The 23,088-nt window shown below is 36.7% G+C and overlaps 2 protein-coding genes across 6 annotated transcripts; one reads left to right on the top strand and one right to left on the bottom strand.

Moving 5' to 3' along the window:
* Positions 1–1,238: 1,238 nt before the first annotated feature.
* On the top strand, positions 1,239–16,590 carry fbxl5 (F-box and leucine-rich repeat protein 5). 2 transcript variants are annotated; one of them, XM_055188195.2, is made up of 11 exons: positions 1,239–1,397; positions 3,031–3,246; positions 6,984–7,079; positions 7,191–7,386; positions 7,674–7,850; positions 9,626–9,751; positions 9,841–9,989; positions 10,092–10,174; positions 11,471–12,181; positions 12,368–12,516; positions 15,852–16,590. In XM_055188195.2, the coding sequence occupies exons 1-11, from the start codon at positions 1,314–1,316 to the stop codon at positions 15,926–15,928; spliced, it is 2,064 nt and encodes a 687-aa protein (XP_055044170.2). In that variant the 5' UTR covers positions 1,239–1,313; the 3' UTR covers positions 15,929–16,590. The 2 variants fall into 2 exon arrangements, with proteins under 2 accessions (XP_055044170.2, XP_055044169.2); XM_055188194.2 differs by having other exon boundaries at positions 7,671–7,850.
* On the bottom strand, positions 16,591–22,980 carry ftr92 (finTRIM family, member 92). 4 transcript variants are annotated; one of them, XM_055188200.2, is made up of 7 exons: positions 22,892–22,980; positions 20,692–21,114; positions 19,946–20,029; positions 19,541–19,774; positions 18,435–18,591; positions 18,004–18,063; positions 16,591–17,431 (listed from the first exon to the last, which is right to left on the bottom strand). In XM_055188200.2, exons 2-7 carry the CDS (start codon positions 20,971–20,973, stop codon positions 16,899–16,901), a joined length of 1,350 nt encoding a protein of 449 aa, XP_055044175.2. In that variant the 5' UTR covers positions 20,974–21,114; positions 22,892–22,980; the 3' UTR covers positions 16,591–16,898. The 4 variants fall into 4 exon arrangements, with proteins under 4 accessions (XP_055044175.2, XP_055044174.2, XP_055044171.2 ...); XM_055188199.2 differs by lacking the exon at positions 22,892–22,980 and adding an exon at positions 21,226–21,286; XM_055188196.2 differs by lacking the exon at positions 22,892–22,980 and having other exon boundaries at positions 20,692–21,218.
* Between the last annotated feature and the right edge of the window lie 108 nt (positions 22,981–23,088).

Genomic DNA, 23,088 nt, shown 5'->3' with positions numbered 1-23,088 from the left:
AGTATGTCATACACTTTATTAAATCTGCGTAATCAAGTTATTTAATAGTGTCACTTTTTGCATATAAGGGGTCTTTATATTATTGATGTATATGTATGTTATTTAGTGTTATGCATGTGTATATATTTAATAAAGGTTCAGTAATATTTTCTTCTTGATTTTTTTTATTAATTTATAAGTCATAGAAAACATGCACATTTGCAAAGATGTACAATAAACACAACATTGATATAATACAATTGCACTATTGTGTACATAGTAAAATAGAAAAATAAAATAAGATATACGGGAAGAATAAAACAGAGATCAATTAAGTATCAAATAAAATACTGTAAAGCTCACACACGTTTGGGGTCTTCTTATTAAATAATCTTCAATACTGCTCATATACAGCTTTATCTCAGACAACATCATAAAATTAGGTTTATTATTTATAAACTTACGAGATTTAGTCAAAAGTAAATTAATAAAGTAAAACCATTTTTCATTTTCTTGATCGATTCTCCTTGAACATGTCGCTGCGCACGTAGAAGTGATGACGTCACTCAGGTTGCCAGATCCCAGTGATTGTTTGACGGCTAAAAACATCACTTACACCAACTGTCATCAAATCACCTGAGGTGTTTTGTTTATCAGGAAATATTTATGCTGATATCGTGTGATTTTTAAAATGTATTGTATTTTTATTGTATATGTGGTATTAGAATAGATGCATTTTATTTTATTTAGAGTTTGATGTTAAAGAGGATTTAAAAAAAATTATTGTATTTTATTGTACGTGTGGTATTAGAATAGATGCATTTTATTTTATTTAGGGTGTGATGTTAAAGAGGATTTAAAAAAAATGATTGTATTTTATTGTACGTGTGGTATTAGAATAGATGTATTTTATTTAATTTAGCATGTGATGTTAGAGAATTTTATTTAATTTATTGTATTTTATTGTACGTGTTGTATTAGAATATATGTATTTTATTTAGCATGTGATGTTAGAGAATTTTTTTTTTAATTTATTGTATTTTACTGTACGTGTGGTACTAGAATAGATGTATTTTTATTTTATTTAGCATGTGATGTTAAAGAGAATTGTATTTCATTTATTGTATTTTATTGTACGTATGGCATTAGAATAGATTTATTTTATTGTGTGTGTGCGGTGTTTAAATTATTTTATTTGATCTTCATTGCACGTGCCGTGTGCTGTTGCTGTGCGTTTACTATATTTGTACGATGTCAATTAGGAGGAGTTACAGTGCTGAGTATCTGGCACCCTTTGATCAAACCGCGCTGCTGTGTGATCGGATGGAGGCGCGATGGCTCCGTTTCCCGATGAGGTGGATGTTTTTACCGGACCTCACTGGCGCATGAAGCAGCTGGTGGGGCTCTACAGTGAGAAGGTTCGAGTCTGATCATAAATATAAATGTATATTTCACTTCTGAATGGAATTTGAGCGATCGAAGGAGGTGTTTGTGTACAGCTAATGTTAGCAAGACGGCTAACACGCACAGACTAGTGTCTAACGTGATCTCAGATTACTATAAAACATTTTATTTGATCTTTAATTTACTGTAATATGAAAGTTTATAGTCATCGTGCAGGTTACTGACAGAGACTGTGAGGGTTAAAGTGAATAGTTGATCTCTGACTGATCTCTACTTTGTAAACACCGCTGTATCTTCGCTGTTTTTACTATAATATAGGCCGGATCATACTAAAATAATAAATAAAGAGGTATTAGACTTACTTTAATATAAAACTCACATCTGTAATAACACTTTTTTTGTGTTGTATACCGGTATGATATAAACATGTAAACTCATTCAAACATGTTTAGATCTGTGCACTATTTATTTAAAGGAATAGTTCATCCAAAAATGTAAATTCTGTCATTATTTACTCACTCTCCTGTTGTTACAAACCTGTAGAAATGTATTTGTTCTAATGAACACAAAAGAAGATATTTAAAAAAAAAACTTAATATTAACCCATAGTATTTTTTCCCTACTATGGAAGTCAATGGGGCATATGATCGTTTTGGCTACAAAATATCTTCCTTCATGTTTGTCAGAATAAAGAAATTTATACAGGTTTGTAACAATATGAGAGTGAGAAAATTATAACAGAATTTTCATTTTTGGGTAAACTATTTATTTAATCTCTATACAATTAAACCTCGACTTAAACCCTACTAAACATTATACTCTCAAATATAATAATATAAAACATTTATAGCATATTAAACATCATATCATCATCTAAGATCTTACTTGAGATGTGTGAAAATATTGTGTCACAGTCAGTATGTTTAGATTTGCATTGGACTTTGTACTGAATACATATTCATCATTTAAAAGTAAAGCATCTCGTGTGTTAAAATGAGAGATAAGTAAGATTAACTTTCAGGCTGATTTAAATAAACTGGTTTTACATGAGATTAATGTTATTATTTTAATGCCCATTGATTAGCTGGATCAGATTGAATGGGTTGTTTAAGTCTGTACATCACACACCCTACTGCTTATGTGACACACGTTAACCGTGTTTGTGTGTTTGTTAGATAAGTGAGTAGATTTCTGTCTGTGTGTAGTGAATCAATCTCAGCTGTTGGATGGATTGCGTTTGAACTCTTTTAACATCTGACATACATTCACACAGTTATATATATATATAAGTGTATAACATTACAGTAAGTAAATAGTTTCACCTCTGTCATACTTTGATATATTGAACAGATTAACTTCTCTTGTACAGATAAGAGATTTTATTGCTGAATTATTCCCACACATCAGGTCACTTCAGAGTTATAAATGTTATTTTAAGAAGCATATTTGCATCATTTTTATTTAAACGATACCTTATATGGTATATTTATTATATTAGTAACAACAATCTTCTTTAGAATAAGCAGAAATAACAGTTTATATATGCATCTAAAGATTACATTGCAGCGCTCACCATTCTTCCTCCCTATTGTTGTTTAATGTCAAAACTTTACCGTATTTCACATTGTCGTGTGTTTCTGCCAACAGCTGTCAAAGACCAACTTCTCCAACAACACAGATTTCCGCTCGTTCCTGCAGTCGCTGCTCGCCACGTTTAAAGAGTTTAAGATGCACGAGCAGATCGAGAACGAATGCATTATGGATCGGCTGCAGCAGCGCAGTCAGACGGTTTATCACGTTCATGCTGACAACAAACTCTCTGAGATGCTGATGCTCTTTGAGAAGGGACTGCGCAGTGTTAAGGTGTGTGTTTGTGTACAGGGTTATGTGTATTTGTGAAGTGTCCTCATTAACATAGTGAAATATCATGAAAACCAGTTTACTAGATTAAAAAAGCTCATTAATCTTTAAATCTAAAGGAGTGCACATGTTTCTCTGAGGATTAATATTATTAGCATGATATAAAATCAATAATACAATACAATAATACACTGAATGATAAATGCTAAGACATTAGTTATTGTCATGAGCAAGATAATGTAGATGTGATAGTTAAAGTTACCTAAACTCAACATGTTTGTGTAAAGTATGTTTAAATGTGTGTCCACACCAGATGCAAATGAAGCGAATAAATCACGCTATTTGCGTGTAGTTGGACGCCTGAACATTTTGTGTTAACTCGCTTCATTCGGACGTGAAATTTATATGTGAATACACTCAATTTGCCTAGCTTGTAGTCTCAATATGTGTATATACAGGGTGCGATTTGTGAAAAAAACAGAGGGGGGGGGGGTTCATGGGCGTTGATTTCGGTGACGGTGGGTACGCAAATTATGAGCTTATTGATGATTTTTTATTGACTAAAAAATTCTTGACAAAATTAGAATATAGTAAAAGTTTTTTTTTTTGGAAAAAAAGTTTTAGGTGGACCTGTTGAAAAGTGGGGGCGTGCCTGAGCTACAGGACATCGTCTTTCAAAACATAACCTGCGCGAAAGAGAAAAAAATTAATGTGTCTGTCCACAGCACATTTCAAAACATTTTAATTCATAAAAAGAAATCATGAGAACATGAACTTCATCACTGCATTTGCAGGAATTGTACAAAATGTTTTTTTATTAACTCATGAACGCAGTATTTTACTCTAATAGCTTATCTTTCCCCACACATATGAACTGTGATCATGCACAACGAAAAAACACGCAAGAATAAAATGTTGAATGGCAAAACTATATGGCACAACGTAGTGTCAACTTAAACATAAATATTAACAATGGATTGATTGCGAAGTTAAACCATTACAGTAGAAACAGTTTTACTGCTGCTTTTAAAGTAATAACGTTAACTTTACACCGCGATGCTAAGCTACAGTGAAATGATAGAAAAGACAGATGCATTATGTGTAAGCAACGAACTGGACGCGCCCGCGCCTCGCTAAAAACCTCATTGGGACACTTACTCTGCTTGTCATCATAAACAGATAATCAGATTATGATGTTTATTCCCGCTTTATTAATATGTTGAATAATATTTCTTCGTTTCGACACACAGCTCCGCAACCATCTCGCAAGTGTTGATAGGCTATTACTCGTGAGGTGTAACCGGGTGTTTAACCAATTAGATAGCGCCGTGGGCGGGACATTGAGCAAGTCTGCAGAGTGGTGAATACAGAGAGGCTGCGCGGCAGCTATATCAGAGCCAGCCAAAGTAGCGCATTTTAAGATAAAATTGACTTTAATCAAACCATGGATCCGTGATAAGTTTTGTGATCCGTGTCGTCACTAGTGTAGTAGCACTGATCACTTTGAGGGGGGGATACATTTATCCCCACCAGGGGTAAAAATAATTAAGCAGAGGCATGGATACATTGACCAGAAAGGGGGAAATCCCACACCCCCCCCGGCAAATCGCACTCTGTGTATATACATATATAACGTCGTAATCATGTCACTATTAGAGCAAGCTCCTGATTGATAAATGAAGCGCGTAATTCTGCCAAAGTTTAGATTTTTCAACCTGCGCAATTTGCACGAGTCATGCGGTAGGAGCATGTCTATTGCGTCTTTGCATTGACTTAACATGTAAATCACTCGCGCTTAACCCCCATTCGCGTCTGGTGTGAACGCACCTAAAGGTTAAAGTGAGGTGATGTTTCATTGGTTCTGCGGTACATTAGACACAAAACACTTGTTATTACAGAGATCATAAACATTTAGTGGTTGCACCAAATGGTCATAGACCTGACGCGTTACTCTATGAGATCACCTGTTACATATGGTGTTTTTAAACCAACCACATCCACCAAGATTTATCTCCATCCTAAACTCTGCAGTCTTACTACAACATTTGCAGAAAGGACTTCTTTGACTATAACAGCACAGCAATGTATGAACACTCCTTTAGTTGACTCATCCTGATAAATGATTGTGTGTTCATGTCAGTATGTGGACGTTAGCCAATCATTAAAGTCAGAGGTCACTCAGTAAAGATCATAGATGGTGAAATTAATGTTTGATGGAATAATAATGGTTTTCAGTGAACCACGACTAACATATATAGGTTTTTTTAAAAGATGTATACTATATTGTGTTGTTCAGGAGGGTTTTACATCCACAGTTCAGCAGATTCCAACTTGAGAATGCTTTTTTTTTACTTGATTATACATCAGGGCTTCGGGAAATCCTGCGTGGAGTTCCTGTCAAACGGGAAAGAATAAAAACATTGAATGTATTTAAATGTTGTACTGCAGGGTTAGATGTCTCGTGTTGTGGTTAAGATGATATGATGTTTTTTAGATGTAACAGGCAGAGGAAAACTGAAGGATTACAGCTGAGCTGTGTGTGTTTTTGTGTTTCTACTGAGCTTCTGTGTTGTGACAAATCAGAATATTCTTAATTTTATATGATAGGATTTAACTGGATAGTTATTGTGACCCGGCCTGTGAAAACCTTTATTTATAAATGTGCCATGATTAATGTTATTTATTTAATGTTTATGCCAACAAAAGTGCACTTACATGTAAAATCAATCTTAAATTTTGTTTGCATCAGTACTTTTTTTTACATTTCTAGAAATGTTTCACAAAACCATGATAATATTGATAATCATGGTGAATTTGGCCACTATAACCGTGATGTAACATTTTCATACCCATGTCAAAAAATTGATGAATTTAATAGAAAATCATGTTTTTGAGAAATTCCAATATAAAAACAAGCTTATATTTAAGGCTGCGTCACAATCGAACAAGAATTTACCTGTTTATGTGTCATACATGAGATGTTTTCAGTGATATGATACATTTATAGGAAAAGTCTTGTTAAACAGGTTTATTTATATGATGTGCATGTCCAAAAAGCAGATAAACATTAAAATTGTTGATTTGGGTTGCACACGAGCATCCAAAAACTGACACGTAGCAGCTTTAAATGTATTTAAAATAGGGTGCTTATCTTGACGGAAGTTGAGCTCAACAACAGATGAGCTGTTCCTGAAATTTTGGAGATGAGACAAAAATATCTTTGCCAAAAGAAGAATATATTCACAATATTTTTGCCTTGCCCTGCACTGACCCGATCGTCACTCGTGCTTTAATATTATGGTCTGTTTTTTACTTTCTAAAGATAGAAAAGAGTTTCCTGAAACAAATGATATAAGAATCATCATGTGTTTCTGTGCTTAAAGTGATCACGAAGACGATCAAAGTCAATGTTTTAGCAACAAAGTATTTTTTATTCCGAATAATAGTGTAGGTCAATAAAATCATTAATTTCAGTATTTTTCATGTTATAAATAAAAGTTTAAGTATTGTATATTAAAGTCTTATTTTTAATCTGTCATTTACAGCAATAATTACAAATGACATATTTATGTTAAATTTCTATGGTCATGACTACTTTAATGCTGTAAATCTCATAATTATTAGATTACACGGGCGGGGTCACAATCTTTAAGGTGTGACATTATTGGTCAATGTTAATTTGCTCTTGATGATGTCATCACATGAATTATGCTGATTTGTCATTACGTGTGTGATGTCAGAGTGAATACGAGCAGCTGAATTATGCGCAGCAGCTGAAGGAGCGACTGGAGGCCTTCACACAGGATTTTCTTCCTCACATGAAGGAGGAAGAGGAGGTGAGATTAACGCCGTCATTATTTACATAGACACTTGTGTTTGAATTGTGTTTATTTAAAGTCCGTGTGAGATGTTTGTGTGTCAGTGTTCTGATCTTCACGTGTGTTCAGGTGTATCAGCCCATGTTGATGGAGTATTTCTCGTATGAGGAGCTGAAGGCCATTAAGAGGCAGGTGATGTTACAGCACAACAGCTCTCAACCCTGGAGCTCAGCGGCCGACGTCCTGAAAGGTTTGAACCTCTGGACTCGAGCTGAGGAGCTGCACAAGGTCTTCAAATACTCCGACCACGAGAAGACTGAAGATGGTGAGACCAGAAGACAAGCTGAGATGTTTTTTATAGGAGATCCAACCCAGATTTGTGATTAATATTGATTTATTTTGATTGAATCATTGCAAGTGTCATGATGTCAGAGGATTTCTTAATATTCTTGCGTATTTAAAGGATGTAGACTGATGCAAGACTAAACTTTCCCTCTCACTGACTGTAAGCCGAATGACTTTAGAAACATCCTGATGCATCTCTCTTTAATGATTGTTTTAGATGTTCAGCTGTGGGTCTTGTGTTTAATATGTGTTGTTCGTTTTCAGTAGAGCATGACGGCACGCGTGCATCTATCTCTGGACTTCCTCATGAGGTGCTGCTGAGAGTCTTTCAGTATTTGAGTCCAGAGGATCTCTGTCGCTGTGGGCAGGTGTGCAGCACATGGGCGCAGGTGACAAAGACCGGCTCGCTCTGGAGACACCTGTATCCCGTCCGCTGGGCTCGAGGTGAGTTCAACAGAAAACATCAGTATAACACCAGGGATGTGCATTTTGGTCATTATATTTGCCAAAGGCGGTAGGTAATTCTAATCACAGGGTTCCCATGGTTCCTTGAAATCCTTAAAAGTTTGTGAATCTGGGGGGAAAAATTCAAGGCGCTGGGAAGTTTTTAAAAATACAGAGATGGGTGATTCTCACGAAAACTTGGTTTTAAAAATGTCAAGCATGAAAATGTAAAAATTGCTTAAATTTACTTTTTTTCCCACCAGACATTGGAAAACAAAGTCTGGAGTAAATGGGAACATTAATTTAAAAACTTTTACTTATCATTTAACACTTTTTGTAACATAATTAAAAAAATTAGTCCTAAAAAATCTCATTACCGCAACAGTCAGAAAACATCAACACTGACATATTTTCAAAATGACATGACAAACCTGAAAGAACATAATTTGGAGATTCTGCACATGCATTTAAAATCAAAGTATTATGCTTCTATGAATTAAATTAACATTTAATAAGCATCTGTTGCGGTAATGATAATCAAAATGTCGTGTAAGCATTCTGACAAGACAATATTTCAAATTAACTGTTAAAAATGATCTTACCTGGTAGCCATCTTGAAGTAACTGGTCCATGTGCTTGGTCACTCAAAATCAAACTTTATTAAAATTCTGTATGTGTGCTTAAACTGTTCTCAAAAAGTGTTGCGGAGGATGAGAACATCAGGCATGGACACATAATTTTCCTAATTTTTCTTCATTATTATTATACATGAATATTAAGTAAATATTTTTTCTGTCATCTAAAGTAGTCTAGCAAAACATCCATTTATTTTTTTTGATTAAATTACAAAATAACGCATGTTCAAACACAGCCGGACACATTGCGGTAATGAGAATTTCAGCAGAAAATGAGATAAAATTTCCAATTATAAAACTCTTATGTTGAAATCACACATTGTGCAAGGTAGAACACAGTATTGTGTTAATTCTGATGCTTTTTAATGTTACTATATTACACATTTTAAAGCTAAAATCATTAGTGCCGTGGTGTTTCAATGGTTTCGTGAGAATCACCTAGATACAGGTGAAAGTGCTTGAATCTATTTTATGCAAGTATGTGAATGTTGATTCATACCAAAATGCTTTTTTGCATAGTTGTGTTTGACACATGAAAACGTCTCGGGTTACGTATGTAACTGTTGTTCCCTGAGTAGGGAACGAGACGCTGCGTCTTCCTTGCCATATTTCCTACGTCCCTGTAACGCCGTCTTTGGTAATATTTCAGATAGCGATATACTTCCTGACTCCCGCGTCACCCTGTCTTTGTGGTTAAGCCTCACCATTGGTTGAATTTGATATATATATTCAGACGCACTTACCCCTGGAGGTGTCCCCAAAGTGTCACCGCAGTGACGCAGCGTGAGTTCCCTCGAAAGGGAACTGTAACAATGTATCTTAAAAGGTAACACGACGTAACCTTGCTCTCACTTGAAATGTATCCCCACATGTAGTCCTTGAATATGAGGGGATTTCACCTGGAAAGTCCTTGAAAGGTCATTGAGTTTGTGGTGTGGGAACCCTGTGGGACAGTCTTGCCCTTCTTTTTTGTCCACCAATCCAGTGGCTCGTCATAAATGAGTAAAAATAAATTGTGTATTGGCGATCTCACTACGGGGCATATCGCCCAACACTAGTTTAAGCTGATTCTTGAACTGGTCAGCTATCGCAAAACATTAAACATTATTTGAACACTTAGTTTGCATCTTTGTTTACTAGGTGATTATTATTGTGGTCCTCCGGGAGATCTGGACCAGGAGCCGGATTATGAATGGGTGAACAGCCTCCTGAATGAGGGACGGGCGTATCAGGAGAAGGATGAGGACGCAGATGTGGATGAATCAGGTGAGGCTTCGCTCCATCTCGGTGCAAAACCAGACTTCCCATGATCCTCTGGGACGTCACTGAATTGTGTGTTTCTGCTGTGTGTTTAGAGGAAGCATCTGAGGATGATCCAGGCATAAGCGCGGTACAGAGAGAGAAGAAACTACTCGATGGTATGATCCAGAACCTTCTACCCACCGTAGGTCCATCTGTGCGCTCTCTGAGCTTGGCATACAGCTCGGCCGTCTCCAGTAAAATGGTACGTATGTTTCTCCTCTGGTGAACATTGTGAGGGTTATAAGACAATGAATAAGCATATTATCGGTTTTGTTCAGTAAAATAATCTGATTTCTCTTCTCAGGTGCGACAGATTCTCAGTTTCTGTCCAAATCTGACTCATCTGGACCTCACACAAACTGATGTGTCTGACTCCGCCTTTGACAGGTGAGCTACAGTGAAGAATGAGCATGACTGTCCACAATGTTATTTTGCAAGTGATGAAATCAGATCTGTTTATCATTGATTTAAATATAACATAAACTACATGGGAAGTGGCAAAAATACCACTTATATCAAAAGAAATATATCAAATCCATATCAAAATCAAATCTATGAAGAACAGCTTAATAAATAAATAAATATATTTATTTATAAATATTTATATTTTATTTATATTTGAAGAGTTTGGTTCCAAAACGCAATAAACGCCATTTTTGAAAAAAATGAGTTACTGCCAAAATCAGTATTATATCAGGTCAGTAGTTAAAAGTAAATTCTTAATTTTACGCAAAATCCAATATCCGCCGTGTTATTCTGTCATCTTTTCTCCCTTTTTTACCAAAATGCGACAAACGCCACTCCCACTTTTTTTCAGAACGCAATAACTCCATTTCTGATATTACAGCCCACCGTTCACGCAATGTAAACAAACAATGGCGGACGTGCGTAGTACACGGAGTCCTGGTTTTCCTCATCTACTTTGTACTACGTGATCAACAAACAAAACAAAATAATACTTTAATAGCATTGCCAAACCTGTGATGGTTTTCTGTGATGGGAAAGAAACGTAAGCCATCAGCATCTAACAATTTCCCTGAGAGGCACTTGGGAGACGGGTGCTTGTTCTCCCGACAGCATCAAGCTTCTCATGCTAACACATTGACCCCAGAGGATCTTATGAAAAACTTTACATAATTTTACTCAAAGTCAACGAAAATCGAGCAGGACCAAAAACATTTTACAGTCGATCGCTGTGAAAGACGTTAAGCGAAGACGTCAAGTAACCGCAATGACAGGGTTCTTAATATGACAAAGTAAGTGTTTTGATTAATAACATTAATGTTTATATTTTTAATTAGTGTGTACAACTAGTCAACTAAATGAATATAACATGGCAAAGATGAATGCACATTTATATAGGCGATTGATTCAATAGATTTATAGCATTTTGAATAAAAACTTGTCATGGATTTATTGCATTTTGTGGAAAAAATAATCAGTTTTTATAATAAATCTTTGAAAATCAACTTATGGATTTGAATTTTTTATGTTTTTATAACCTAAAGATGCTGTGTGAAAGTTTGTAACAGAAAATAGCTGTTTTCATCTTGTCACTTTCTTGGTATAGAAAACACGTTTTTACCAAAATTTGTCAAAATGGATTTATTGCGTTTTGGAACCAAACTCTTCATTTATTCATATATATCAAGAATGATATGTTATTGTTTTTATTTTTTTTAGCTGGGCGAAGTTTGGGGTGTGTCGTTCTTTGGAGCATCTTGATCTCTCGGGCTGTGACAAAATCACTGACCGCACGCTGAAGGTTTTATCGCTGGGCTTGGGTGACCTAACAGCGCTCACAAACTCCAGCGGAGGCAAACTGCTGAAAGCCCCGCCCTCTCCAATCAAACTACAGGAAGAGCAATCCCTTCCACCAATAGGACGCAGCTGCCAGGAGCTGATTTTCAAGCGAAGGCCTGGTGGGCGTGGCTCAGGCTGTGGCCCCGTCCACGTCTGGGTTCTTAATTCAGCAGAGCTCGCAGATATCGAAGATGCGGCCGATTGGAGCAAACGAGGAGGCGTGTCTATCCAGGATAGTGGTCTTGGGTGCCTTTTGGGGCCTCAAGGAGGGGGCGGTATATGCTGCTGTAGGAGGAGCCGGAGGCGGGGCTTCAAGAATGGCATTAGCTCCTCCCACTGGCAGTACGGCTCTATGGAAGATGCCCTTTGTGGACACTCCACCTGCTGTACGTCTGATACGGTGCTCTGGACTGTAAAAGAGCAGTGTGACGTGCAGGCTGCAGGGGGCGCTGTTGATTTTTGGACTAAATGCTCATTTGAGGGCGATTCTTGCCCTGAGCATAACAACAGGACTAACCAATCAGGAGCCTTTCGAGCACTAAAGTTCCTCAGCCTGTCTGGATGCTATCAGATCACAGACCTCGGCCTGAGGTAGAGATTAAATCTGCTTTCTTTCACCATTAATTGATTCCTCGCTCGCTTTGACACACTGATGAAAAGTTTCAACGGCACAAATTTTGTCTATATTGTGTCTTCGAACACGATGCCGTAACCTTAAGATTGATATAATATTGATGATATTACAAGACTTTGATATTTGTGTATGTTTGCCCTGAGGTGTCTGTCACAGCGAGGTGGTCTTCCCCAATTGGAGCATCTGAATCTGTCTGGATGTCTGCTCATCACAGGGGTGGGGCTAGATGAGCTGGTGTCTGCTTGCCCCGCCCTCAACATGGAGCACTTTTACTACTGTGACAACATTAATGGTAACACACACACACAAACTGATGATGATCACATCACATTTCTGATTCCCTGATATCTGTAATAGATTTAATCTTGTGTATCGTTATTAATAAGATGTTCAGAGACACACGATTAACATTTGCATGGTAAATTCTGTATGTTTAGTTGTTTAAATATGTATTTGAATATGTGTAATGCATACAAATGCTCATGTGATGTTCACACCCAACATCAGAGTATGACGGCTCTATGGTAAGTAATGGGTCGGGTTGGGGGCTTCTATAGCTGATCCAAGCTGAACCAATCATCAATCGATAAAGACTTCTACGTGGGAGGGGCTTGACAATCTGCATGCATGCTCGGTAGCTGAAACAATAAAAAAAATGTTTTTAGCTTAATATGAGTGTAAGAAATGCAAGTTATGGCACAGTTGATGTCAGGTTTACTTGTTGGTGTGAAATATGTTACCTGTTCTGGCAAAATTAATCAGAATGAGCAAAGTTAGCCCGCAATAAGGAAAAAGGATAGACGTCATTGGTGCAGATGTTCATATTTCTAGTTAAACATTTTCTACGATTTTTGTTTTATTTGTATACAATTAATGTGTATGCGTCAGAGGTCGAGGCAGTGGCACACAGACAAAAGGATATTTAAAAATGATTTCTTTTATACAACAGTTACCTTTGAAAATAAAACTGCATTAGTTATACATAAACAGAGGAATGTTTGCTTATTTTTTTTTTAAATATTAGAAAATTATAAATTAATAGAATCAGGGCAACTTTCATTTTAATATAACACAGCAACATTGACTTTCGGCCCACAGCGCTCAGTCAGGTTTGATTTTTGGCCCTTGGTAGGAAAAAGTTTGGGCACCCCTGATTTAGAGCATTGAGATCGCTTGACGAGGGCTGAAAGGAAAACACCATCGTTTTACTATGTTCTTACCTCAACTTAGACAAATTATGTGTTAGCATTTAGCCTAGCCTCATTCATTCCTTAGGATCCAAACAGGGATGAATTTGAAAGCCACCAAACACTTCCATGTTTTTCCCCATTTAAAGACTGTTACATGAGTAATGAGTAAGTATGGTGGCACAAAATAAAACTTTTGTTTGGAGCCATAGGAATGAATGGGGCTAGGCTAAATGCTAACACATTCACAATGCACTGTACAAAGATTAAGTGCACGCATTGAAAAAGATAGGTATGTATTAATGAATCTAAGTTGAGGTAAGAACATAGTAAAATATTGAAAAACTGTGGTGTTACTTATTTTTATAAAAACCAAAATTGATGTTTATACTTCCTTTTGCCTCTAGCTCAAAATCAGACAGTGCACATTCAGACTCATTTTGCCAGCATGGGTCATATGTTGTTTAACTGTGATTTTAGAGATATCTGTCTTTCATTCAAACATAGGACCTTAGTCTTGCATGACCAAAGTACCTGCTTGGAGGCGTTGCAAACATGGCCACTGCGTGGCACGACTTCTCTAAAGGGACTTTGGTTTCACTCGACAGAGGACATAGTGGGATTAAACAGGAACCTTAATAAAGGTTAATAATATTTTTCCTATTTTAAAACTTGACTCTTCTTTAGTTACATCGTGTACTACGACTGACGGAAAATTAAAAATTGCGATTTTCTAGACAGATATGGCTAGAAACTATACTCTCATTTTGGCGTATTACTCAAGGACTTTGCTGTTGTACCACAGGTGCAGCAGGTGCAATGATATTACGCAGCAGCCGAAAATACTCCCCTGCCTTTGAAAGTTAAGGGCTCGTTAAAGTTGTGCGTAGGTCCTACGGCGTAACCTGCGACAGCGTAGGTTTTCATTTATACTTTTGCGTCGGCGTCGACGTGCAAACACGTGCGCAGACCGCTGGTAGGCAGTATCCACGTGTGTAACCAAAGTAGCAGTGCGACCGTCAAAGAAGCAGCAGCTTGGCCAGTTAACCCGCAAACGAAGAAGAAACAGCAACTTGTTGTGTATGATTTGAGAAGACCAGCAATGATGGAAGTAAATAAACAGCAACTTTTGTTGCAGTTTGAGTTAAATCACTCCTCAACTTGGCCATTCTTTGTTTTCACCGTCGCAAACGGAAATACCTATGACACAGTTTTTTTACCTGACGGGAGGAGTTCTGGTGGACCAATCACAGCGCTTGTGGTCCGCCTAGAACTGACGCGCTGTTAAAGGGGGGGTTTAATGGTATTTCAAGCATTCTGACTTATTAACACAGTTATAGAGTTGTTTCCTCATGCTAAACGTAGGCAAAGTGTCAAAAATGCAGCTAAGCGTGTTTCAGAGTATTTCTGTGCCGAATGCACTTCGCCAGGGTTCGTACAAGTTTCGGCTAGTTTTTTTCGATTACGGTTCTAACTGACGTTTCAGGGGTTTTCGATACGTATCACTTCTTTATATGGGCTTCCGCCGGAAAACTTCCCCCGGAAAACCCCGCCCAGCCGTCAGTCAGCGGGAGACGCTAGAGCTTGCTAACAGCTTATCACGCCACTCAGCTTTGTTTAATTTCAAAAGTCAACAATGGCACAACAAGAAGTGTGTTTTTGGATGTAAGGAGAAGACATCCAGCCTTATGGAAACAATGGATATAGTTTATTATCCGGATTAGCAGCGGAGTTTTGCGTGTGTGTTTGATGCGGTGGATTTTCAGAACCGGGTCATGACGAGTTACACGTGGTAAGTAAGACTTCTGTCTTATGTTGGAAATAGGCGCGTGTATATTGTATAAATGACACGAACATGTAGTGAATCATAAGTTAAAACAGTGTTGTATAGTGTTGCATGACTCATACTCGCTCCTCCTGCGGTAGTAACTCCTCCTTCTTCATTTTTTCGTACGTTATCGGAAAGATTCGGTAAAGCTAATCTTTCTTTTATAAATCTGATTAAACTAAAGACTCTTCAGAGATATAAAGGATGTCATACTACTCTATAGGTACTCCAGATTAATATCAGAAATGCAGAAACAGCGTGTGTTACGTGAGCTTTAAAACTTTTGGGAGGTGTACGTCAGCTACGCAGAGCTACGCACAGGCTACGGATAACCTACGGTGTAGAACTTACGCACGACTATAAATCTGGCTTTACTAAGGGGACTATTTTTAGTGCTGCGTAATATCAAGGGTCAAGTTTTAAATAGGAAAAATTTCGAAACTCTGGTTATTTTTGAGCATGATGCTAATAGTCTAATCAGATTCAATGGATTGTGCTAAGCTATGCTAAAAGTGGAATTGCCAGACCCGGAGATTAGCTGAATGGATTCCAAAACGAAAAAATGTTTGTAATGCTTAACGTGTTATTAATTTTCTTTATTTCTCTTTACAGGTCCACACGCTGACACAGCCAGTGGATGTCAGAACCTGCAGTGTGGCTTCAGAGCCTGCTGTCGGTCTGGAGAGTGATCTGCTTTCTCCCTCCATCACCCAATTCTCATTTCTCATTTATTTGCACTTTAATCGAGAGGTCGGGTCAGATGCTCTGGCTCGATGCTGTTTTCCCCAAAATTGGAAATTTCAACAAAAACTAAATTTGTCTTTGTTACCGTATCGCCGCTACTGCTATGAGGTATTCTGAAGGAACTATACAGTGTATATTTGTAAATAATTCTACTTGAAAGTGAGAAAAGAAAGTATGAATGCTTTAAGATAAGACACAATGTTGTTATAGTCTATAACTCCTCCATCTCAGTCTGACTTTACTAATCAAACATTATTTTGGGTTTGATGTCGCCTGTTTCGGGTTAATGGTTTATAGTTGTTTTTTTTAAGTTAGGCGTTTCGCCTGATGCTGGAATAACCGCATGGTTGCCAGATAAATAGCTGCAGATTTCTTTGCTAACATGATTAAATGAGAAGCCATCTGTGATTTAAGCGATTGGCAAACAGATGTGAACAGGTCAGCAGGATAAAGCTTTGACTGGTTAACAGGTTCATATGATCTGTGACGTGTCATGGGTTGGATATACTCTTATTGTATATTCTTCATTATTTTCATGGGGTTTTGGTGCTGCATGATCTGATTCTCTGTTCAATATCTCACCATTAAAACATCTTGAAAACATAAATGTGTGTTAAACTCTTTATTTGCTTTACTGCTCTTTTGTTATACACTGAAATTAAACAGCTGTCAAGTTTAAAACGAGGTTGCTGTAAAAAAATCCTACTGTACATCTCGCCTCATTCAACGTTTTTAATATTTTAACGACTTCGGTTTAAAACATCACCTGAAAAAACAACAACAATACACAGAACACAAGTATAATAATTGAAAAGCAGAACAGATTATGATGTTTTTATATTCTTTTTTTACTCTTATTTTGTATGCGCTCCTGATGATGTCATCTACCTTTTTGATTTATGAAATGTTTAAGTTTTATTCTGGCCCACAAAATTTTGCAGTTGAGCCCTGAAGGAGTCCGAATCCTGGATAAATGGGTTGTGTGAACCTGTTGTTGATGACGCTGTGTAGGAGTTTCATGGTATCGGTGATGCTGTAGAAGGACAGAAGTCCAGCTCTGTGCTCCAGATAAACACCGATCCTGTTAGACACGTGTCCGGAGATCGCCGTCTCTGTGTTATTGTGCACTAATGCACATCTGTATGAAGAACAGTCCAAACTCCAGGAATGTTTGTTGTATCCGAACCCACTGTCATCTCCGTCCCCGGTTCTCCTGATGTCTTTGTAGGCCACTGCTATGTCCACCCCATGCTGGCCGGTCCAGACCACCTCCCAATAACAGCGTCCCGTCAAACCTTCATTGGTCAGCACCTGCGCCCACCACTGGAAACGGTCCGGATGTTCTGGGTACGACTGAGGCCCTGTACTGCACATTACGCTTCGGTTCTGCTCGGTTAAGCAGAGGTTCCTATGGGCTGTGTTTGGGTCCAAACTCAAGGGAAGCAGAACTGGTGAGAGATAAAGAAATGTTTTCACCTTGTTTCAATCATGAAGGTAAGAATAGCTTGGAGCTTAATTGGGTTCATGTTTTATTTTCTGTTAAAGGACTAGCAGGTTGTGGTTAAAAAAACAACAAATCACACATACCACCTTCTGTCTGAGGCTGGTGAAATATTTTGCTGCCCATTCTCTGTTAGACACGCAACATTCAAAGTTGATCTTTAATTTTGTTGCAGTGCTCGTTTTTTTACTCATTTTAGTCAGTGAAGCGCCATGCAGTCAAAATGTATATGCACTCTTTGTCGCCCCCTACAGCGGGTGATGCCCTAGGCAACCGCCTAGTTTGCCTATGCCCAGAAACAGCCCTGTCTGTGTTCATTATGTCACTTGCGTTCCTGGAGCTTAACTGTTAGTGTGTTGCATTAGCAGCTCAGAAGGTTGTGGGTTTGAAACCCAGTAAACACACATACTCAAAATGTATACCTTGAATGCACTGTAAACAAAATAAAAAAACTAAATAGCTCAATGGATTTTCTTACAGTAAATTATTTTGAGCTTTATTTGTGAGGTTTGGACTTACATTTTAGAAAGTCTTCCCTGGTCTTCGGTTCAGTGGGCAGTAAGATCTGATCTCTTTTTACTGTAAATATAGAAGAGGATCTGTTAGATGTAGGTCCATGTGCAGTGTTTAAAGCAGGTCTCCAACCTTTTTGTGAACAAGGGCTACCACAATGGATAAAACTATCTTTTTTTTGATAGTCTATTCAAAACATTTGTTTTACTTGTTTATTTTATATTACTTGTTGATATGTTTTATCATTGTTTAAAATATTACATAAATGATAAAAGAAGCCAAGCTAATATAAAATAATATGTAATAAATATTAACAGTGAGGTTATTAATAGAATTTGCTGGCAGGTGGGCACCATGTTGGAGACCACCAATATAATACAAGTTGTTTTAACATAAATTGTTTACATGTGTCAAATTGATTCAGCAAATGATTTTACCTGCTGAGAATGTCCTGCCAATTTCCAACCTCCATATGTCCTGTATCTGTGCTGTCAATGAGGAGAGAGATTTAATGATCTCTCCAAAAGAGAAGTGTGGGTTAATGGTGAGACTGGAGTCCTCATGTTGAGAAGTGGAGCAATAAGAGTGGATCTTCTGTATGAGAGGACATGAAAGATATGACTGTGATGTTAGTAAAGCTCTCCTGATTTTGCCAAGTGGTTGATGTCCTCAGGACAACATTATAACATTACAATCAGATTTCAGAAATAAGTTAACAGTTTGTAGATCATTGTTTTTATCATTTCCCTCTTATTGTAGGGTTCGGATATGGTTAGGGTTGGGGTGGTTTTAGGTTTTATTTACAAAAATGTTGTTCTTGGGTCAACACAATCTCTCATTTGGCAAAATCAGGTCGAGTTGTTAGTAAGCAAGCGTTTGATCTTAAGTAAATCACTGAAATGACATTGCGGAGACACCTCCCTTTGGAGCAAATATGGGTTGGATTTTGATCAAGCGAAAGAATGATGATTGTTCACAAGCCCAAAGCTTTAGCGATCCTCTCATATGGCAAAAAAATAAATTTCTATGGCCAAAAATATATGCTTAATACATTTTGTAGAGAGTAAAGTTTAATTAAATATTTTTTTGAATTTGAAAATATATATTTAGTTTTAACCTTCATATGTTAACATGAATGTATTTTAGGAGCAACAAATGCATTTCTAATATGGCAAAAATATATTTTTCCTGGCCATAATATAAGTTTGTATAAAATGCATAAAGTATAAGTATAAATTGTATATAAAATATAAAATGATAAGTAGTTGAAAATATATTTAATTTAAACCTTTTCAAACCTGGAAACAAAGTTTTTCCAATGTGATGTGAATATAAATGCTTTAAGATATATTTATTTATAAAATGGCCAAAATATATTTCAGCACAAATATTCTTTGCAATTTTTTGGTATATTTTGAAATATTTTTAAAATTATGTTTGAAAATATTTTTTTGCCTTATGGGCTTATTGTAGCATATTATACAAAATGCATGATTTGCTGTAAATCTTTCTTCAGGTCTTTGTAAAGCAGGTGTGGTGTTACCTGAAGATAAGAGATGTGATCATCAGTGTGCGATAGCTGGTCCAGCTCTGAATGTTTTCTCTTTAGTTCAGAGATCATTTCTTCGAGACCGTTCACATGTCCTTGGATCCTCTCCATCTCAACTCTCGTGTGATTCTGGAGAAGTGTAATTGTTTCTGTGTGACTCGTCTGTATAAAGTCTATGAGTTCTGTGAAGATTCGATCACATTCTTCCTCTGTAGCCTGATTCAGGTTCTGTTTGGAGACAAACGGACAGGTTTACTCAATCGTTTAACACTTCTTTTGTTTTTTTTTCAACCTCCAGTGAAATATTTAAAGTCTGCACATTTAAATGGGATATAAGTATTTTAAAATCAGATAAATGTTACTTCACTTTAAAACTTTAATCTCAAACTCAGAATTTACCTGGAGGATGTCTGTAGACTTTTTGATGTCGTTCAGTTCAGTCTCTCGATCTGCAACTTTCTTTTTGGTCTCTTCCAGCTGTCTCTGGTGTTTATTAAACCACAACAACACATGATTCTCATTAACTTTCACATGCAATCTGTCTTTCAATTTAACCAAATACAATCTGCTTTTAATTGTTTGTGTAACTCTTGTATAACACATTTCCATTGCCTGTCATAACAATATTATTTTTGATCATTTTGATTGCGTCTTTTTTTCTGTGAAGTTGATGCAGACTTGTTGAGCCTGATCTTTTACTCGGTCAGAACTTAATTCCTAAACTACAGTACTCGTTCATAAACAAAACTGCAACAAGCTAAAATATATTCACCAATACTTCCAAGAAAATAACTGTTTATGGCTAAATTTTAATAATACATTACTAATATTCAGCTTTGCTTGTGAGATCTGTCCATTTACTGTGCCAATGTTGCCTAAAGCTAAACTAATAAATTATTAGGCTACTTTGCATACATTTTTTTTTACTATTTTTTATTATGATTAGATTATTGATAATAAATGAATTATTAAAAAAAATAAAAGTCTTTTATTTCTCTCGACCACCTATACCCCACAGATGGGGAATAACCCACCTCAGGTTGGGGTTACCTGTGGTAAAATCACTGTAAAGCACTGTCTCAGGTTAGTTATTGCTTCATCATTAAGTTTTATATCATTTGACTGAAGCTCCACCCCTAGCTCACCTGTTTCTCTGCACGCCCTGCTGCAACTGAGACAGCATCATGACCATTGTGGTCATCCAGCAGACAGAGGAAACAGATACACTGCTGGTCAGTGCGACAGTAAACCTCCAGAGGTTTATCATGCTGGGAGCACTGGATCTCCACCTGGATTCTCTCAGTGTTGTCCTCAGGTAACTGTGCTGCACCTGTACTGAGGTCAGTGCGTGTACTGGAAGAGGCCAAAGACTCTGGACATGAGATCATGGCTCTCTCGTTCCTAACAGCACAGGCGTCACCCTCCATATCTGCAGCCTCTGCTTGGCCTTCACCTGTCTGCAGATCCGTCCGTTCCAGTCTTTCTGCTATTGAGAGAATGGGTTGATCCGGATCTGTCCCAGATGAGGAGGTCTGTCTGCACTGAGGGCAACTTTTGGCCTGAGGGTCCTGCAGGCAAACAGAACACACGTCTGAGTCCGGCTGTTCTTCCATTTGCAGCAATAAAAGTTCAGATTAAAGGGAAACACAAGCAGTTAAGTTTCGTTTTCTTTTCCTTACGCCTGTAAGCATGGGCGGGGCTTTATGACGTCACTCAGGCAGTGTGTGGGGGCGGAGCTCTGTGATGTAACTTAAGCAGTGTGTGTGTGAGAGAGAGAGAATACAGTTGTCAGTAAACTAAGGATTGTGGGTGTCATATTTCTATGCTAAATGAATATAAATACAATAGAGATATGATCATGTGCTCATTTAAAACACATGACTGCTTTTAGTTTTTTAGGCACTGTTGTGTCTGCAAATAACTCATGTGCAAATATCTCTCTCTCTCTCTCTGAGCGTGTGTGCATGTTTGATAAGGTTTCTATATGCGGGCAGAGTCCAGGTGCTGTATTTGTCAAACAGAACGTTGTATAACTTGTCAACAGGGACAATGAAACACATTTTAAAGAGCTGTAAACGATGAGGTTGCACAATTTTTTATTTTTTTGTAATGTCATAATTATTGCAGAACATAGGCTATTCAATGTACAAATCACTCATATTTAAATATATACCCTTACAAAAATTAACTGTTTTACTACAGTTAAAAAACATGGTTACTGTAGTAAAACCATGGTAACCACTAAATAACCATGGTTTTGAAAACCATGTTTTTTTTAAACCATAGTTAAACCATGGTTAGTGTAGTAAACATGCAAAATATGAAAAAAATTACCCAAAAAATATGGACTAAAATATATTGAAATATGTTTACAAAATTGTATTTTTACCAATATATTTTTTGGTCATTGTTGTATATTTTAATAGATATTTTAAATCACATCGCATCGGAAGAAAAACTGTGTATGTTACAGACCTGTAAAAATTACAGGGTTGAAAAAACAGCTAAATTTTACTTTATTATATATATATATATATTTTAGGTCTGGGAAAAGATTAATCACGATTAATCGCATACAAAATAAAAGTTATTTTTGCATAATATATGTGTGTGTAATTATTGTGTATTTTTAACCAAAACACATACATATATTCATGTCAGATTTATTTTATTATATATATCTTTTTTATTTATATAGAATATATATACACATGTAAATGTTTCTTAAATACATACATGAATGTGTGTGTATTTATATGTACATAATAATTACACACAGCACACACTCATATATTATGCCAAAAATCACTTTTATTTTGTCTGCGATTAATCGGGATTAATCTTTATCCCAGCCCTAATTTATTTAATACATTCTTATAGATTTCATGCAAATTATTATATTTAGGCCAGGAAAAATATATTTTTTGCCGTATGGGTTGTATGGCCTGAAACGGGGCAGCTTACAGAACCATTGGCGGCTTAGCCCAAATTCAGGGGTTCGAAGGCCTTGTCCCCTGAGGATATTTTTTCCTCATTTATGGCAGCTTTATAGTCTATTTTTTTAAGTGTTGTCAATGTCTATATTATCATTTTGAAATAGTAACATAACTAATTTGACACTTTAACTTCTCTTATCCAAAAACAGGCTAAATGTTTGCTGTAATTCAGTAACTATAAAGTAACATAAGAAAGGTATATTTTTTGTTTCTGTTATATTTTTTACGCTATTTAACAATATTAACATCACATAACTATAAATTTACACTTTCACAGTAATAACGAAGGCACTTTAAAATGCGGTTACTGTGTGATGATTTAGCATAATAATTTGGACACATAATTTACCTTCGTTCAAACTTCTGTTTTAGAAGTTGTGTCTCATTCGTTAATACGGGAGTGCGGACTGCATTGTTTAAAGCTGAATGGCGCCACCTGGCGTACTGGATGAATTCATTTTACAAATAAGAAAAGATTTATGGCTTTTGAAAAAAAAAATGAAAAAACCCCCCTTTTAACTTTAATTTTTTCAACTCAAAAATAAA

The sequence above is a fragment of the Misgurnus anguillicaudatus genome, chromosome 13 (genome assembly GCF_027580225.2).
Source record: "Misgurnus anguillicaudatus chromosome 13, ASM2758022v2, whole genome shotgun sequence".
Taxonomy (NCBI): domain Eukaryota; kingdom Metazoa; phylum Chordata; class Actinopteri; order Cypriniformes; family Cobitidae; genus Misgurnus; species Misgurnus anguillicaudatus.
The sequence above is the reverse complement of the archived record's forward strand: the minus strand, read 5'-3'. Positions and strand labels throughout refer to the sequence as shown.

Coding starts and splice junctions, on each gene's coding strand:
- ftr92 (XM_055188196.2), bottom strand. CDS start 21,159: ATGGAAGAACAGCCGGACTCAGACGTGTGTTCTGTTTGCCTGCAGGAC. Junction 20,030..20,691: donor CAGGGCGTGCAGAGAAACAG/GTGAGCTAGGGG, acceptor AATAAACACCAG/AGACAGCTGGAAGAGACCAA. Junction 17,432..18,003: donor CAGGGAAGACTTTCTAAAAT/GTAAGTCCAAAC, acceptor ATCTCTCACCAG/TTCTGCTTCCCTTGAGTTTG.
- fbxl5 (XM_055188194.2), top strand. CDS start 1,314: ATGGCTCCGTTTCCCGATGAGGTGGATGTTTTTACCGGACCTCACTGG. Junction 7,080..7,190: donor ACATGAAGGAGGAAGAGGAG/GTGAGATTAACG, acceptor ACGTGTGTTCAG/GTGTATCAGCCCATGTTGAT. Junction 7,387..7,670: donor CCACGAGAAGACTGAAGATG/GTGAGACCAGAA, acceptor GTTCGTTTTCAG/TAGAGCATGACGGCACGCGT.